Source organism: Ascaphus truei, chromosome 5 (genome assembly GCF_040206685.1).
Source record: "Ascaphus truei isolate aAscTru1 chromosome 5, aAscTru1.hap1, whole genome shotgun sequence".
Taxonomy (NCBI): domain Eukaryota; kingdom Metazoa; phylum Chordata; class Amphibia; order Anura; family Ascaphidae; genus Ascaphus; species Ascaphus truei.
Window position 1 is genome coordinate 189,963,860 of NC_134487.1, and position 21,837 is coordinate 189,985,696.

General features: G+C 52.8%; 1 protein-coding gene across 1 annotated transcript in view; it reads left to right on the forward strand.

Annotated features, from left to right (window-relative positions):
- FHIP2B (FHF complex subunit HOOK interacting protein 2B) overlaps window positions 1–21,837 on the forward strand; it is a gene marked incomplete at its 3' end in the record, with an annotated part of 113,883 nt that overhangs the window by 62,444 nt on the left and 29,602 nt on the right. The window contains exons 9-11 of the mRNA XM_075599140.1: window positions 4,120–4,196; window positions 8,454–8,649; window positions 8,799–8,959. Coding sequence (XP_075455255.1) covers window positions 4,120–4,196; window positions 8,454–8,649; window positions 8,799–8,959 — 434 coding nt within the window. The remainder of the gene's footprint in view (window positions 1–4,119; window positions 4,197–8,453; window positions 8,650–8,798; window positions 8,960–21,837) is intronic.

Genomic DNA, 21,837 nt, shown 5'->3' on the forward strand with positions numbered 1-21,837 from the left:
CTGCCCCCCCCAGATATTACTACTCCCCCCTGACATTAATGCCCACTGACATTACTACTCCCACGACATTACAGTACCACCCCTCTCCAACAATACTTCCTCCCCAGCCATTACTACTCTCCTCCAACATTACTGCCACCCCAGATATTACTACTCCCCTCCAACATTACTGCCACCTCAGATATTACTACTCCCCTCCAACATTACTGCCACCCCAGATATTACTACTCCCCTCCAACATTACTGCCACCCCAGATATTACTACTCCCCTCCAACAATACTTCCTCCCCAGCCATTACTACTCCCCTCCAACATTACTGCCACCTCAGATATTACTACTCCCCTCCAACATTACTGCCACCTCAGATATTACTACTCCCCTCCAACATTACTGCCACCCCAGATATTACTACTCCCCTCCAACATTACTGCCACCCCAGATATTAATACTCTCCTCCAACATTACTGCCACCCCAGATATTACTACTCCCCTCCAACATTACTGCCACCCGATATTACTACTCCCCTCCAACATTACTGCCTCCCCAGATATTACTACTCCCCTCCAACATTACTGCCACCTCAGATATTACTACTCCCCTCCAACATTACTGCCACCCCAGATATTACTACTCTCCTCCAACATTACTGCCACCCCAGATATTACTACTCCCCTCCAACATTACTGCCACCCCAGATATTACTACTCCCCTCCAACATTACTGCCACCCCAGATATTACTACTCCCCTCCAACATTACTGCCACCCCAGATATTACTACTCCCCTCCAACATTACTGCCACCCCAGATATTACTACTCCCCTCCAACATTACTGCCACCCCAGATATTACTACTCCCCTCCAACATTACTGCCACCCCAGATATTACTACTCCCCTCCAACATTACTGCCACCCCAGATATTACTACTCCCTCCAACATTACTGCCACCCGATATTACTACTCCCCTCCAACATTACTGCCACCCGATATTACTACTCCCCTCCAACATTACTGCCACCTCAGATATTACTACTCCCCTCCAACATTACTGCCACCTCAGATATTACTACTCCCCCCAACATTACTGCCACCCGATATTACTACTCCCCTCCAACATTACTGCCACCCGATATTACTACTCCCCCCAACATTACTGCCACCCCAGCCATTACTACTCCCCTCCAACATTACTGCCACCCGATATTACTACTCCCCTCCAACATTACTGCCTCCCCAGATATTACTACTCCCCTCCAACATTACTGCCACCCCAGATATTACTACTCCCCTCCAACATTACTGCCACCCCAGATATTACTACTCCCCTCCAACATTACTGCCACCCCAGATATTACTACTCCCCTCCAAAATTACTGCCACCCCAGATATTACTACTCCCCTCCAACATTACTGCCACCCCAGATATTACTACTCCCCTCCAACATTACTGCCACCCCAGATATTACTACTCCCCTTCAACATTACTGCCACCTCAGATATTACTACTCCCCTCCAACATTACTGCCACCTCAGATATTACTACTCCCCTCCAACATTACTGCCACCTCAAATATTACTACTCCCCTCCAACATTACTGCCTCCCCAGATATTACTACTCCCCTCCAACATTACTGCCACCCCAGATATTACTACTCCCCTCCAACATTACTGCCACCCCAGATATTACTACTCCCCTCCAACATTACTGCCACCCCAGATATTACTACTCCTCTCCAACATTACTGCCACCCCAGATATTACTACTCTCCTCCAACATTACTGCCACCCCAGATATTACTACTCCCCTCCAACATTACTGCCACCTCAGATATTACTACTCCCCTCCAACATTACTGCCACCTCAGATTTTACTACTCCCCTCCAACATTACTGCCACCCCAGATATTACTACTCCCCTCCAACATTACTGCCACCTCAGATATTACTACTCCCCTCCAACATTACTGCCACCCCAGATATTACTACTCCCCTCCAACATTACTGCCACCCCAGATATTACTACTGCCCTCCAACAATACTTCCTACCCAGCCATTACTACTCCCCTCCAACATTACTGCCACCTCAGATATTACTACTCCCCTCCAACATTACTGCCACCCCAGATATTACTACTCCCCTCCAAAATTACTGCCACCTCAGATATTACTACTCCCCTCCAACATTACTGCCACCCGATATTACTACTCCCCTCCAACATTACTGCCACCCCAGATATTACTACTCCCCTCCAACATTACTGCCACCCCAGATATTACTACTCCCCTCCAACATTACTGCCACCTCAGATATTACTACTCCCCTCCAACATTACTGCCACCCGATATTACTACTCCCCCCAACATTACTGCCACCCGATATTACTACTCCCCTACAACATTACTGCCACCCGATATTACTACTCCCCCCAACATTACTGCCACCCCAGATATTACTACTCCCCTCCAACATTACTGCCACCTCAGATATTACTACTCCCCTCCAACATTACTGCCAACCCAGATATTACTACTCCCCTCCAACATTACTACCACCCCAGATATTACTACTCCCCTCCAACATTACTGCCACCCCAGATATTACTACTCTCCTCCAACATTACTGCCACCCCAGATATTACTACTCCCCCCAACATTACTGCCACCCCAGATATTACTACTCCCCTCCAACATTACTGCCACCCCAGATATTACTACTCCCTTCCAACATTACTGCCTCCCCAGATATTACTACTCCCCTCCAACATTACTGCCACCCCAGATATTACTACTCCCCTCCAACATTACTGCCACCCCAGATATTACTACTCCCCTCCAACATTACTGCCACCTCAGATATTACTACTCCCCTCCAACATTACTGCCTCCCCAGATATTACTACTCCCCTCCAACATTACTGCCTCCCCAGATATTACTACTCCCCTCCAACATTACTGCCACCCCAGATATTACTACTCCCCTCCAACATTACTGCCACCCCAGATATTACTACTCCCCTCCAACATTACTGCCTCCCCAGATATTACTACTCCCCTCCAACATTACTGCCACCCCAGATATTACTACTCCCCTCCAACATTACTGCCACCTCAGATATTACTACTCCCCTCCAACATTACTGCCACCTCAGATATTACTACTCCCCTCCAACATTACTACCACCCCAGATATTACTACTCCCCTCCAACATTACTGCCTCCCCAGATATTACTACTCCCCTCCAACATTACTGCCACCCCAGATATTACTACTCCCCTCCAACATTACTGCCACCCCAGATATTACTACTCCCCTCCAACATTACTGCCACCTCAGATATTACTACTCCCCTCCAACATTACTACCACCCCAGATATTACTACTCCCCTCCAACATTACTGCCTCCCCAGATATTACTACTCCCCTCCAACATTACTACCACCCCAGATATTACTACTCCCCTCCAACATTACTGCCTCCCCAGATATTACTACTCCCCTCCAACATTACTGCCACCCCAGATATTACTACTCCCCTCCAACATTACTGCCACCCCAGATATTACTACTCCCCTCCAACATTACTACCACCCCAGATATTACTACTCCCCTCCAACATTACTGCCTCCCCAGATATTACTACTCCCCTCCAACATTACTGCCACCCCAGATATTACTACTCCCCTCCAACATTACTGCCACCCCAGATATTACTACTCTCCTCCAACATTACTGCCACCCCAGATATTACTACTCCCCTCCAACATTACTGCCACCCCAGATATTACTACTCCCCCCAACATTACTGCCACCCCAGATTTTACTACTCCCCTCCAACATTACTGCCACCCCAGATATTACTACTCCCCTCCAACATTACTGCCACCTCAGATATTACTACTCCCCTCCAACATTACTACCCATCTTTAACAACAATACTGCTCCCACCCGACATTACTACCCCTCGAACAAAACTGCTTCTCTGTGACATCATCACTGCCCCCCACCATTATTACCCACCTGACAGTACTGCCCCCTGCTGTTGCACCCTGAAGCCCCACTGCAGGGGGATTCCACATACACACAGACGCTGAGCCATCTCTCGCCCTGATATTACAGGTGGTTGCCGTGGCGATATCTGAGTCCTTATTGGAGGGTTACCTGCGCAGAACACTACAACCTGAGCTACTGCAGGTGTAAGTGTCGGTGTGTGCAGGAACAGCAGGGCGTGGTGGGACAGTGAGCGAGCTGTGTGTGTGGGGGTCAGCACTGGGATAGCTGGGTGACGGTACAGTGAGAGGTATGTGTGTGTTTGGGAGGGGGGCAGAATTGGAATAGCAGAGTGTAGGTGCAATGAGAGAGCTGTGTGTGTGGGGGGCGGGTCAGCACTGGAATAGCAGAGTGTAGGTGCAATGAGAGCTGTGTGTGTGGGGGCGGGTCAGCACTGGAATAGCAGAGTGTAGGTGCAATGAGAGAGCTGTGTGTGTGGGGGCGGGTCAGCACTGGAATAGCAGAGTGTAGGTGCAATGAGAGAGCTGTGCGTGTGGGGGGCGGGTCAGCACTGGAATAGCAGAGTGAAAGTACAATGAGAGAGCTGTGTGTGTGTGTGAGTGAGGTCAGCACTGGAATAGAATAGTGGGAGTGCAGTGAGAGAGGTGTGTGTGTGTGTGTGTGTGTGTGCAGATTATCACTAGAATAGCAAAGTGGTGGTGTAGTGAGAGAGCTCTCCGTGTGCGTGTGTGTGTCAGAATTGGAATAGCAAAATGAAGGTGCAGTGAGAGAGCTCTGTGTGTGTGTGTGTGGGGGGGGGGGGCAGAATTGGAATAGCAGAGTGGAGGTGAAGTGAGATAGCTGTGTGTGTGGGGGGGGGGGTGGGCAGCATTGGAATAGCACAGTGGAGGTGCGATGAGAGAGGTGTGTGTGTGTGTGTGTGTGTGTGTGTGTGTGTGGACGACGACACTGGAACAGGAGAGTGGAGGTGCAGTGAGAGCTGTGTGTGGGGGTCAGCGCTGGTATAGAATAGTGGGAGTGTAGTGGGAGAGCTGTGTGTGTGTGTGTGTGTGTGTGTGAGTGTGTGTGTTACGACTGGAACAGGAGAGTGGAGGTGCAGGGAGAGCTGTGTGTGTGGGGGTCAGCGCTGGTATAGAAATGTGGGAGTGTAGTGGGAGTGTGTGTGTGTGTGTCTGTGTGTGTGTGTGTGACGACTGGAACAGGAGAGTGGAGGTGCAGTGAGAGGTGTGTGTGTGTGTGTGTGTGTGTGTGTGTGTGTGTGTGTGTGTGTGTGTGTGTGTGTGTGTGTGACGACTGGAACAGGAGAGTGGAGGTGCAGTGAGAGCTGTGTGTGGGGGTCAGCGCTGGTATAGAAATGTGGGAGTGTAGTGGGAGAGCTGGTTGGAGATTATCACTAGAATAGCAGAGTGGAGGTGTAGTGCGAGAGCTCTCTGTGTGTGCGGGGGGGAGCAGCGTTGGAATAGCAGAGTGGAGGTGTAGTGAGATAGTTGTGTGTGTGTGTGGGGGGGGCAGCGTTGGAATAGCAGAGTGGAGGTGCAGTGAGAGAGCTGTGTGTGTGTGGGGGGGGGGCAGCATTGGAATAGCAGAGTGGAGGTGCAGTGAGAGAGCTGTGTGTGTGTGGGGGGGGGCAGCATTGGAATAGCAGAGTGGAGGTGCAGTGAGAGAGCTGTGTGTGTGGGGGGGGGGGCAGCGTTGGAATAGTAGAGTGGAGGTGCAGTGAGAGAGCTGTGTGTGTGTGGGGGGGGCAGCGTTGGAATAGTAGAGTGGAGGTGCAGTGAGAGAGCTGTGTGTGTGTGGGGGGGGGCAGCGTTGGAATAGCAGAGTGGAGGTGCAGTGAGAGAGCTGTGTGTGTGTGGGGGGGGGGCAGCGTTGGAATAGCAGAGTGGAGGTGCAGTGAGAGAGCTGTGTGTGTGTGGGGGGGGGCAGCGTTGGAATAGCAGAGTGGAGGTGCAGTGAGAGAGCTGTGTGTGTGTGGGGGGGGCAGCGTTGGAATAGTAGAGTGGAGGTGCAGTGAGAGAGCTGTGTGTGTGTGGGGGGGGGGCAGCATTGGAATAGTAGAGTGGAGGTGCAGTGAGAGAGCTGTGTGTGTGTGGGGGGGGGCAGCGTTGGAATAGTAGAGTGGAGGTGCAGTGAGAGAGCTGTGTGTGTGTGGGGGGGAGCAGCGTTGGAATAGCAGAGTGGAGGTGTAGTGAGATTGTTGTGTGTGTGGGGGGGGGCAGCGTTGGAATAGCAGAGTGGAGGTGCAGTGAGAGAGCTGTGTGTGTGTGGGGGGGGCAGCGTTGGAATAGCAGAGTGGAGGTGCAGTGAGAGAGCTGTGTGTGTGTGGGGGGGGGCAGCGTTGGAATAGCAGAGTGGAGGTGCAGTGAGAGAGCTGTGTGTGTGTGGGGGGGGGCAGCGTTGGAATAGTAGAGTGGAGGTGCAGTGAGAGAGCTGTGTGTGTGGGGGGGGGCAGCGTTGGAATAGCAGAGTGGAGGTGCAGTGAGAGAGCTGTGTGTGTGTGGGGGGGGGCAGCGTTGGAATAGCAGAGTGGAGATGCAGTGAGAGAGCTGTGTGTGTGTGGGGGGGGGGCAGCGTTGGAATAGTAGAGTGGAGGTGCAGTGAGAGAGCTGTGTGTGTGTGGGGGGGGCAGCGTTGGAATAGTAGAGTGGAGGTGCAGTGAGGGAGCTGTGTGTGTGTGGGGGGGGCAGCGTTGGAATAGCAGAGTGGAGGTGCAGTGAGAGAGCTGTGTGTGTGTGGGGGGGGGGCAGCGTTGGAATAGCAGAGTGGAGGTGCAGTGAGAGAGCTGTGTGTGTGTGGGGGTGCAGCGTTGGAATAGCAGAGTGGTGGTGTAGTGAGAGAGCTGTGTGTGTGGGGGGGACAGCGTTGGAATAGTAGAGTGGAGGTGCAGTGAGAGAGCTGTGTGTGTGTGGGGGGGGCAGCGTTGGAATAGTAGAGTGGAGGTGCAGTGAGAGAGCTGTGTGTGTGTGGGGGGGGCAGCGTTGGAATAGTAGAGTGGAGGTGCAGTGAGAGAGCTGTGTGTGTGTGGGGGGGGGCAGCGTTGGAATAGTAGAGTGGAGGTGCAGTGAGAGAGCTGTGTGTGGGGGGGGCAGCGTTGGAATAGTAGAGTGGAGGTGCAGTGAGAGAGCTGTGTGTGTGTGGGGGGGCAGCGTTGGAATAGCAGAGTGGAGGTGCAGTGAGAGAGCTGTGTGTGTGTGGGGGGGGGCAGCGTTGGAATAGTAGAGTGGAGGTGTAGTGAGAGAGCTGTGTGTGTGTGGGGGGGGCAGCGTTGGAATAGCAGAGTGGAGGTGTAGTGAGAGAGCTGTGTGTGTGTGGGGGGGGGGGGCAGCGTTGGAATAGCAGAGTGGAGGTGCAGTGAGAGAGCTGTGTGTGTGTGGGGGGGCAGCGTTGGAATAGCAGAGTGGAGGTGCAGTGAGAGAGCTGTGTGTGTGTGGGGGGGGGCAGCGTTGGAATAGCAGAGTGGAGATGTAGTGAGAGAGCTGTGTGTGTGTGGGGGGGGGGCAGCGTTGGAATAGTAGAGTGGAGGTGCAGTGAGAGAGCTGTGTGTGTGTGGGGGGGGCAGCGTTGGAATAGTAGAGTGGAGGTGCAGTGAGGGAGCTGTGTGTGTGTGGGGGGGGGGGCAGCGTTGGAATAGCAGAGTGGAGGTGCAGTGAGAGAGCTGTGTGTGTGTGGGGGGGGGGCAGCGTTGGAATAGCAGAGTGGAGGTGCAGTGAGAGAGCTGTGTGTGTGTGGGGGTGCAGCGTTGGAATAGCAGAGTGGAGGTGCAGTGAGAGAGCTGTGTGTGTGGGGGGGACAGCGTTGGAATAGTAGAGTGGAGGTGCAGTGAGAGAGCTGTGTGTGTGTGGGGGGGGGGGCAGCGTTGGAATAGTAGAGTGGAGGTGCAGTGAGAGAGCTGTGTGTGTGTGGGGGGGGGGCAGCGTTGGAATAGTAGAGTGGAGGTGCAGTGAGAGAGCTGTGTGTGTGTGGGGGGGCAGCGTTGGAATAGCAGAGTGGAGGTGCAGTGAGAGAGCTGTGTGTGTGTGGGGGGGGGGGCAGCGTTGGAATAGTAGAGTGGAGGTGTAGTGAGAGAGCTGTGTGTGTGTGGGGGGGGGGCAGCGTTGGAATAGCAGAGTGGAGGTGTAGTGAGAGAGCTGTGTGTGTGTGGGGGGGGGCAGCGTTGGAATAGCAGAGTGGAGGTGCAGTGAGAGAGCTGTGTGTGTGTGGGGGGGGGCAGCGTTGGAATAGCAGAGTGGAGGTGCAGTGAGAGAGCTGTGTGAGTGTGGGGGGGGGCAGCGTTGGAATAGCAGAGTGGAGGTGCAGTGAGATAGGTGTGTGTGTGGGGGGGAGGTCAGCGTTGGAATAGCAGAGTGGAGGTGCAGTGAGAGAGCTGTGTGTGTGGAGATTAGCGCTGGAATAGCAGAGTGGAGGTGCAGTGACACAGCTGAGTTTGCCTCCTCTGCCTGCAGCTCAGAGCTGAGTATCCTGCGCAGCACTGCTCTCCTCACTGCACTGCTCCAGCGGGTCACAGCTCCTCCTCTGCTGCGCCGCCTACTGATCTTCCTGCTGGGCGAGGAGAGGGCCCCTGAGAGGAGGAGCGACGCTCTGCAGGGGCCACAGCTCAGAGCTCAACTTATCCAGAGGTGCAACCATCTATCTGATGAGGTGAGACACACACTACTGCTGCAGAGACACACATAGCTATCTGTCAGTGTGACACACATAGCTGACTGTCACATTCACACAGCTGTCTGTCATAGGGTCATAAGCACAGCTGTCAGTCAGTATAACACACACAGCTATCTGTCACTCAGATAAGTCTGGCCTCCCTGCGCCTGTTTGAGCAGCTACTTCAGGCCCCGCAGGAGCTTGCAATGCACAACCTGCTGATCCGGAACCTGGAGAACCAAGGATACATGACGCGTGGGCAGGAGGAGAGCTGGGGGCACGAGGGCGAGGCCTGGGAGGGCACAGAGTAAGTGACAACATGAGACACACACCTATCTATCACTGAGACACACGCACACCTATCTATCACTGAGACACGCGCACACCTATCTATCACTGAGACACGCGCACACCTATCTATCACTGAGACACGCGCACACCTATCCATCACTGAGACACGGGCACACCTATCTATCACTGAGATACGCGCACACCTATCTATCACTGAGACACGCGCACACCTATCTATCACTGAGACACGCGCACACCTATCTATCACTGAGACACGCGCACACCTATCTATCACTGAGACACGCGCACACCTATCCATCACTGAGACACGGGCACACCTATCTATCACTGAGACACGGGCACACCTATCTATCACTGAGACACGCGCACACCTATCTATCACTGAGACACGGGCACACCTATCTATCACTGAGACACGCGCACACCTATCTATCACTGAGACACGGGCGCACCTATCTATCACTGAGACACGGGCACGCCTATCTATCACTGAGACACGGGCACACCTATCTATCACTGAGACACGCGCACACCTATCTATCACTGAGACACGGGCACACCTATCTATCACTGAGACACGCGCACACCTATCTATCACTGAGACACGGGCACACCTATCTATCACTGAGACACGCGCACACCTATCTATCACTGAGACACGGGCGCACCTATCTATCACTGAGACACGGGCACGCCTATCTATCACTGAGACACGCGCACGCCTATCTATCTCTGAGACACGAGCACGCCTATCTATCACTGAGACACGCGCACACCTATCTATCACTGAGACACGCGCACACCTATCTATCACTGAGACACGCGCACACCTATCTATCACTGAGACACGCACACACCTATCTATCACTGAGACACGCGCGCACACCTATCTATCACTGAGACACGCGCGCACCTATCTATCACTGAGACAGGGGCACACCTATCTATCACTGAGACACGGGCACACCTATCTATCACTGAGACACGGGCACACCTATCTATCACTGAGACACGCGCGCACACCTATCTATCACTGAGACACGGGCACACCTATCTATCACTGAGACACGCGCACACCTATCTATCACTGAGACACGCGCACACCTATCTATCACTGAGACACGAGCACACCTATCTATCACTGAGACACGCGCACACCTATCTATCACTGAGACACGCGCACACCTATCTATCACTGAGACACGCGCACACCTATCAATCACTGAGACACGCGCACACCTATCTATCACTGAGACACGGGCACACCTATCTATCACTGAGACACGGGCACACCTATCTATCACTGAGACACGGGCACACCTATCTATCACTGAGACACGCGCCTATCTATCACTGAGACACGCGCACACCTATCTATCACTGAGACACGCTCACACCTATCTATCACTGAGACACGCGCGCACCTATCTATCACTGAGACACGAGCACACCTATCTATCACTGAGACACGGGCACATCTATCTATCACTGAGACACGCGCACACCTATCTATCACTGAGACACGCGCACACCTATCAATCACTGAGACACGCGCACACCTATCTATCACTGAGACACGGGCACACCTATCTATCACTGAGACACGGGCACACCTATCTATCACTGAGACACGGGCACACCTATCTATCACTGAGACACGCGCCTATCTGTCACTGAGACACGCGCACACCTATCTATCACTGAGACACGCTCACACCTATCTATCACTGAGACACGCGCGCACCTATCTATCACTGAGACACGGGCACACCTATCTATCACTGAGACACGGGCACATCTATCTATCACTGAGACACGCGCACACCTATCTATCACTGAGACACGGGCACACCTATCTATCACTGAGACACGGGCACACCTATCTATCACTGAGACACGGGCACACCTATCTATCACTGAGACACGCGCCTATCTATCACTGAGACACGCGCACACCTATCTATCACTGAGACACGAGCACACCTATCACTGAGACACGCGCACACCTATCTATCACTGAGACACGCGCACACCTATCTATCACTGAGACACGGGCACACCTATCTATCACTGAGACACGGGCACACCTATCTATCAATGAGACACGGGCACACCTATCTATCACTGAGACACGCGCCTATCTATCACTGAGACACGCGCACACCTATCTATCACTGAGACACGCGCCTATCTATCACTGAGACACGCGCACACCTATCTATCACTGAGACACGCGCACACCTATCTATCACTGAGACACGCGCACACCTATCTATCACTGTGACACGGGCACGCCTATCTATCACTGAGACACGCGCACACCTATCTATCACTGAGACACGCGCACGCCTATCTATCACTGAGACACGCGCACACCTATCTATCACTGTGACACGGGCACACCTATCTATCACTGAGACACGCGCACGCCTATCTATCACTGAGACACGCGCACGCCTATCTATCACTGAGACACGCGCACGCCTATCTATCACTGAGACACGGGCACACCTATCTATCACTGAGACACGCGCACACCTATCTATCTCTGAGACACGGGCACACCTATCTATCACTGAGACACGCGCGCACCTATCTATCTCTGAGACACGGGCACACCTATCTATCACTGAGACACGGGCACGCCTATCTATCACTGAGACACGCGCACACCTATCTATCACTGAGACACGGGCACACCTATCTATCACTGAGACACGGGCACACCTATCTATCTCTGAGACACGGGCACACCTATCTATCACTGAGACACGCGCCTATCTATCACTGAGACACGCGCACACCTATCTATCACTGAGACACGCGCCTATCTATCACTGAGACACGCGCACACCTATCTATCACTGAGACACGCTCACACCTATCTATCACTGAGACACGCGCGCACCTATCTATCACTGAGACACGAGCACACCTATCTATCACTGAGACACGGGCACATCTATCTATCACTGAGACACGCGCACACCTATCTATCACTGAGACACGCGCACACCTATCTATCACTGAGACACGCGCACACCTATCTATCACTGAGACACGGGCACACCTATCTATCACTGAGACACGCGCACACCTATCTATCACTGAGACACGGGCACACCTATCTATCACTGAGACACGCGCACACCTATCTATCACTGAGACACGCGCGCACCTATCTATCACTGAGACACGCGCACACCTATCTATCACTGAGACACGCGCACACCTATCTATCACTGAGACACACGCACACCTATCTATCACTGAGACACGCGCACGCCTATCTATCACTGAGACACGCGCACACCTATCTATCACTGAGACACACACCTATCTATCACTGAGACACGCGCACACCTATCTATCACTGAGACACGCGCACACCTATCTATCACTGAGACACGCGCACACCTATCTATCACTGAGACACGGGCACACCTATCTATCACTGAGACACGCGCACACCTATCTATCACTGAGACACGCGCACACCTATCTATCACTGAGACACGCGCACACCTATCTATCTCTGAGACACGGGCACACCTATCTATCACTGAGACACGCGCACACCTATCTATCACTGAGACGCGCGCACACCTATCTATCACTGAGACGCGCGCACGCCTATCTATCACTGAGACACGCGCACGCCTATCTATCACTGAGACACGGGCACACCTATCTATCACTGAGACACGCGCGCACGCCTATCTATCACTGAGACACGCGCACACCCATCTATCACTGAGACACGCGCACACCTATCTATCACTGAGACACGCGCACACCTATCTATCTCTGAGACACGGGCACACCTATCTATCACTGAGACACGCGCGCACCTATCTATCTCTGAGACACGGGCACACCTATCTATCACTGAGACACGGGCACGCCTATCTATCACTGAGACACGCGCACACCTATCTATCACTGAGACACGGGCACACCTATCTATCACTGAGACACGGGCACACCTATCTATCTCTGAGACACGGGCACACCTATCTATCACTGAGACACGCGCCTATCTATCACTGAGACACGCGCACACCTATCTATCACTGAGACACGCGCCTATCTATCACTGAGACACGCGCACACCTATCTATCACTGAGACACGCTCACACCTATCTATCACTGAGACACGCGCGCACCTATCTATCACTGAGACACGAGCACACCTATCTATCACTGAGACACGGGCACATCTATCTATCACTGAGACACGCGCACACCTATCTATCACTGAGACACGCGCACACCTATCTATCACTGAGACACGCGCACACCTATCTATCACTGAGACACGGGCACACCTATCTATCACTGAGACACGCGCACACCTATCTATCACTGAGACACGGGCACACCTATCTATCACTGAGACACGCGCACACCTATCTATCACTGAGACACGCGCGCACCTATCTATCACTGAGACACGCGCACACCTATCTATCACTGAGACACGCGCACACCTATCTATCTCTGAGACACGGGCACACCTATCTATCACTGAGACACGCGCGCACCTATCTATCTCTGAGACACGGGCACACCTATCTATCACTGAGACACGGGCACGCCTATCTATCACTGAGACACGCGCACACCTATCTATCACTGAGACACGGGCACACCTATCTATCACTGAGACACGGGCACACCTATCTATCTCTGAGACACGGGCACACCTATCTATCACTGAGACACGCGCCTATCTATCACTGAGACACGCGCACACCTATCTATCACTGAGACACGCGCCTATCTATCACTGAGACACGCGCACACCTATCTATCACTGAGACACGCTCACACCTATCTATCACTGAGACACGCGCGCACCTATCTATCACTGAGACACGAGCACACCTATCTATCACTGAGACACGGGCACATCTATCTATCACTGAGACACGCGCACACCTATCTATCACTGAGACACGCGCACACCTATCTATCACTGAGACACGCGCACACCTATCTATCACTGAGACACGGGCACACCTATCTATCACTGAGACACGCGCACACCTATCTATCACTGAGACACGGGCACACCTATCTATCACTGAGACACGCGCACACCTATCTATCACTGAGACACGCGCGCACCTATCTATCACTGAGACACGCGCACACCTATCTATCACTGAGACACGCGCACACCTATCTATCACTGAGACACACGCACACCTATCTATCACTGAGACACGCGCACGCCTATCTATCACTGAGACACGCGCACACCTATCTATCACTGAGACACACACCTATCTATCACTGAGACACGCGCACACCTATCTATCACTGAGACACGCGCACACCTATCTATCACTGAGACACGCGCACACCTATCTATCACTGAGACACGGGCACACCTATCTATCACTGAGACACGCGCACACCTATCTATCACTGAGACACGCGCACACCTATCTATCACTGAGACACGCGCACACCTATCTATCTCTGAGACACGGGCACACCTATCTATCACTGAGACACGCGCACACCTATCTATCACTGAGACGCGCGCACACCTATCTATCACTGAGACGCGCGCACGCCTATCTATCACTGAGACACGCGCACGCCTATCTATCACTGAGACACGGGCACACCTATCTATCACTGAGACACGCGCGCACGCCTATCTATCACTGAGACACGCGCACACCCATCTATCACTGAGACACGCGCACACCTATCTATCACTGAGACACGGGCACACCTATCTATCACTGAGACACGGGCACACCTATCTATAACTGAGAAACACGCACACCCATCTATCACTGAGAAACGCGCACACCTATCTATCACTGAGACACGGGCACACCTATCTATCACTGAGGCACGGGCACACCTATCTATCACTGAGACACGCGCACACCTATCTATCACTGAGACACGCGCACACCTATCTATCACTGAGGCACGGGCACACCTATCTATCACTGACACACGGGCACACCTATCTATCACTGAGACACGGGCACACCTATCTATCACTGACACACGGGCACACCTATCTATCACTGAGACACGGGCACACCTATCTATCACTGAGACACGCGCACACCTATCTATCACTGAGACACGGGCACACCTATCTATCACTGAGACGCGCGCACACCTATCTATCACTGAGACACGCGCACACCTATCTATCACTGAGACACGCGCACACCTATCTATCACTGAGGCACGGGCACACCTATCTATCACTGAGACACGCGCACACCTATCTATCACTGAGACACGCGCACACCTATCTATCACTGAGACACGGGCACACCTATCTATCACTGAGACACGGGCACACCTATCTATCACTGGGACACGGGCACACCTATCTATCTCTGAGACACTGGCACACCTATCTATCTCTGAGACACGCGCACACCTATCTATCACTGAGACACGCGCACACCTATCTATCACTGAGACACGCGCACACCTATCTATCACTGAGACACGCGCGCACCTATCTATCACTGAGACACGCGCGCACCTATCTATCACTGAGACACGCGCACACCTATCTATCACTGAGACACGCGCGCACCTATCTATCATGAGACACGCGCACACCTATCTATCACTGAGACACGGGCACACCTATCTATCACTGAGACACGCGCACACCTATCTATCACTGAGACACGCGCGCGCCTATCTATCACTGAGACACGCGCACACCTATCTATCACTGAGACACGCGCACACCTATCTATCACTGAGACACGGGCACACCTATCTATCACTGAGACACGCGCACACCTATCTATCTCTGAGACACGCGCACACCTATCTATCTCTGAGACACGGGCACACCTATCTATCACTGAGACACGCGCGCACCTATCTATCACTGAGACACGCGCACACCTATCTATCACTGAGACACGCGCACACCTATCTATCACTGAGACACGCGCACACCTATCTATCACTGAGACACGCGCACACCTATCTATCACTGAGACACGCGCACACCTATCTATCACTGAGACACGCGCACACCTATCTATCACTGAGACACGCGCACACCTATCTGTCACTGAGACACGCGCACACCTATCTATCTCTGAGACACGGGCACACCTATCTATCACTGAGACACGCGCACACCTATCTATCACTGAGACACGCGCACACCTATCTATCACTGAGACACGCGCGCACCTATCTATCACTGAGACACGCGCGCGCCTATCTATCACTGAGACACGCGCGCGCCTATCTATCACTGAGACACGCGCGCACCTATCTATCACTGAGACACGCGCACACCTATCTATCACTGAGACACGGGCACACCTATCTATCACTGAGACACGGGCACACCTATCTATAACTGAGAAACACGCACACCCATCTATCACTGAGACACGCGCACACCTATCTATCACTGAGACACGGGCACACCTATCTATCACTGAGGCACGGGCACACCTATCTATCACTGACACACGGGCACACCTATCTATCACTGAGACACGGGCACACCTATCTATCACTGAGGCACGGGCACACCTATCTATCACTGACACACGGGCACACCTATCTATCACTGAGACACGGGCACACCTATCTATCACTGACACACGGGCACACCTATCTATCACTGAGACACGGGCACACCTATCTATCACTGAGACACGCGCACACCTATCTATCACTGAGACACGGGCACACCTATCTATCACTGAGACGCGCGCACACCTATCTATCACTGAGACACGCGCACACCTATCTATCACTGAGACACGCGCACACCTATCTATCACTGAGACACGGGCACACCTATCTATCACTGAGACACGCGCACACCTATCTATCACTGAGGCACGGGCACACCTATCTATCACTGAGACACGCGCACACCTATCTATCACTGAGACACGCGCACACCTATCTATCACTGAGACACGGGCACACCTATCTATCACTGAGACACGGGCACACCTATCTATCACTGGGACACAGGCACACCTATCTATCTCTGAGACACGGGCACACCTATCTATCTCTGAGACACGCGCACACCTATCTATCACTGAGACACGCGCACACCTATCTATCACTGAGACACGCGCACACCTATCTATCACTGAGACACGCGCACACCTATCTATCACTGAGACACGCGCACACCTATCTATCACTGAGACACGCGCACACCTATCTATCACTGAGACACGCGCACACCTATCTATCACTGAGACACGGGCACACCTATCTATCACTGAGACACGCGCGCACCTATCTATCACTGAGACACGCGCACACCTATCTATCACTGAGACACGCGCGCACCTATCTATCATGAGACACGCGCACACCTATCTATCACTGAGACACGGGCACACCTATCTATCACTGAGACACGCGCACACCTATCTATCACTGAGACACGCGCGCGCCTATCTATCACTGAGACACGCGCACACCTATCTATCACTGAGACACGCGCACACCTATCTATCACTGAGACACGGGCACACCTATCTATCACTGAGACACGCGCACACCTATCTATCTCTGAGACACGCGCACACCTATCTATCTCTGAGACACGGGCACACCTATCTATCACTGAGACACGCGCGCACCTATCTATCACTGAGACACGCGCGCACCTATCTATCACTGAGACACGCGCACACCTATCTATCACTGAGACACGCGCACACCTATCTATCACTGAGGCACGGGCACACCTATCTATCACTGACACACGGGCACACCTATCTATCACTGAGACACGGGCACACCTATCTATCACTGACACACGGGCACACCTATCTATCACTGAGACACGGGCACACCTATCTATCACTGAGACACGCGCACACCTATCTATCACTGAGACACGGGCACACCTATCTATCACTGAGACGCGCGCACACCTATCTATCACTGAGACACGCGCACACCTATCTATCACTGAGACACGCGCACACCTATCTATCACTGAGACACGGGCACACCTATCTATCACTGAGACACGCGCACACCTATCTATCACTGAGGCACGGGCACACCTATCTATCACTGAGACACGCGCACACCTATCTATCACTGAGACACGCGCACACCTATCTATCACTGAGACACGGGCACACCTATCTATCACTGAGACACGGGCACACCTATCTATCACTGGGACACAGGCACACCTATCTATCACTGAGACACGCGCACACCTATCTATCACTGAGACACGCGCGCGCCTATCTATCACTGAGACACGCGCACACCTATCTATCATGAGACACGCGCACACCTATCTATCACTGAGACACGCGCACACCTATCTATCACTGAGACACGGGCACACCTATCTATCTCTGAGACACGCGCACACCTATCTATCACTGAGACACGCGCACACCTATCTATCACTGAGACACGCGCACACCTATCTATCACTGAGACACGCGCACACCTATCTATCACTGAGACACGCGCACACCTATCTATCACTGAGACACGGGCACACCTATCTATCACTGAGGCACGGGCACACCTATCTATCACTGACACACGGGCACACCTATCTATCACTGAGACACGGGCACACCTATCTATCACTGACACACGGGCACACCTATCTATCACTGAGACACGGGCACACCTATCTATCACTGAGACACGCGCACACCTATCTATCACTGAGACACGGGCACACCTATCTATCACTGAGACGCGCGCACACCTATCTATCACTGAGACGCGCGCACACCTATCTATCACTGAGACACGCGCACACCTATCTATCACTGAGACACGGGCACACCTATCTATCACTGAGACACGCGCACACCTATCTATCACTGAGGCACGGGCACACCTATCTATCACTGAGACACGCGCACACCTATCTATCACTGAGACACGCGCACACCTATCTATCACTGAGACACGGGCACACCTATCTATCACTGAGACACGCGCACACCTATCTATCACTGAGACACGCGCGCGCCTATCTATCACTGAGACACGCGCACGCCTATCTATCACTGAGACACGCGCACACCTATCTATCACTGAGACACGGGCACACCTATCTATCACTGAGACACGCGCACACCTATCTATCTCTGAGACACGCGCACACCTATCTATCTCTGAGACACGGGCACACCTATCTATCACTGAGACACGCGCGCACCTATCTATCACTGAGACACGCGCGCACCTATCTATCACTGAGACACGCGCACACCTATCTATCACTGAGACACGCGCACACCTATCTATCACTGAGAAACGCGCACACCTATCTATCACTGAGACACGCGCACACCTATCTATCACTGAGGCACGGGCACACCTATCTATCACTGAGACACGCGCACACCTATCTATCACTGAGACACGCGCACACCTATCTATCACTGAGACACGGGCACACCTATCTATCACTGAGACACGGGCACACCTATCTATCACTGGGACACAGGCACACCTATCTATCACTGAGACACGCGCACACCTATCTATCACTGAGACACGCGCGCGCCTATCTATCACTGAGACACGCGCACACCTATCTATCACTGAGACACGCGCACACCTATCTATCACTGAGACACGCGCACACCTATCTATCACTGAGACACGGGCACACCTATCTATCTCTGAGACACGCGCACACCTATCTATCACTGAGACACGCGCACACCTATCTATCACTGAGACACGGGCACACCTATCTATCACTGAGACGCGCGCACACCTATCTATCACTGAGACACGCGCACACCTATCTATCACTGAGACACGCGCACACCTATCTATCACTGAGACACGGGCACACCTATCTATCACTGAGACGCGCGCACACCTATCTATCACTGAGACACGCGCACACCTATCTATCACTGAGACACGCGCACACCTATCTATCACTGAGACACGCGCACACCTATCTATCACTGAGGCACGGGCACACCTATCTATCACTGAGACACGCGCACACCTATCTATCACTGAGACACGCGCACACCTATCTATCACTGAGACACGGGCACACCTATCTATCACTGAGACACGGGCACACCTATCTATCACTGGGACACAGGCACACCTATCTATCACTGAGACACGCGCACACCTATCTATCACTGAGACACGCGCGCGCCTATCTATCACTGAGACACGCGCACACCTATCTATCACTGAGACACGCGCACACCTATCTATCACTGAGACACGGGCACACCTATCTATCACTGAGACACGCGCACACCTATCTATCTCTGAGACACGCGCACACCTATCTATCTCTGAGACACAGGCACACCTATCTATCACTGAGACACGCGCGCACCTATCTATCACTGAGACACGCGCACACCTATCTATCACTGAGACACGCGCACACCTATCTATCACTGAGACACGCGCACACCTATCTATCACTGAGACACGCGGACACCTATCTATCACTGAGACACGCGCACACCTATCTATCACTGAGACACGCGCACACCTATCTATCACTGAGACACGCGCACACCTATCTATCACTGAGACACGCGCACACCTATCTATCTCTGAGACACGGGCACACCTATCTATCACTGAGACACGCGCACACCTATCTATCACTGAGACACGCGCACACCTATCTATCACTGAGACACGCGCGCACCTATCTATCACTGAGACACGCGCGCGCCTATCTATCACTGAGACACGGGCACACCTATCTATCACTGAGACACGGGCACACCTATCTATCACTGAGACACGCGCACACCTATCTATCACTGAGACACGAGCACACCTATCTATCACTGAGACACGCGCGCACCTATCTATCACTGAGACACGCGCGCACCTATCTATCTCTGAGACACGGGCACGCCTATCTATCACTGAGACACGCGCGCGCCTATCTATCTCTGAGACACGGGCACACCTATCTATCACTGAGACGCGCGCACGCCTATCTATCACTGAGACGCGCGCACGCCTATCTATCACTGAGACGCGGGCACGCCTATCTATCACTGAGACACGCGCGCACGCCTATCTATCACTGAGACACGCGCACACCCATCTATCACTGAGACACGCGCACACCTATCTATCACTGAGACACGGGCACACCTATCTATCACTGAGACACGGGCACACCTATCTATAACTGAGAAACACGCACACCCATCTATCACTGAGACACGCGCACACCTATCTATCACTGAGACACGGGCACACCTATCTATCACTGAGGCACGGGCACACCTATCTATCACTGAGACACGCGCACACCTATCTATCACTGAGACACGCGCACACCTATCTATCACTGAGGCACGGGCACACCTATCTATCACTGACACACGGGCACACCTATCTATCACTGAGACACGGGCACACCTATCTATCACTGACACACGGGCACACCTATCTATCACTGAGACACGGGCACACCTATCTATCACTGAGACACGCGCACACCTATCTATCACTGAGACACGGGCACACCTATCTATCACTGAGACGCGCGCACACCTATCTATCACTGAGACACGCGCACACCTATCTATCACTGAGACACGCGCACACCTATCTATCACTGAGACACGGGCACACCTATCTATCACTGAGACACGCGCACACCTATCTATCACTGAGGCACGGGCACACCTATCTATCACTGAGACACGCGCACACCTATCTATCACTGAGACACGCGCACACCTATCTATCACTGAGACACGGGCACACCTATCTATCACTGAGACACGGGCACACCTATCTATCACTGGGACACAGGCACACCTATCTATCTCTGAGACACGGGCACACCTATCTATCTCTGAGACACGCGC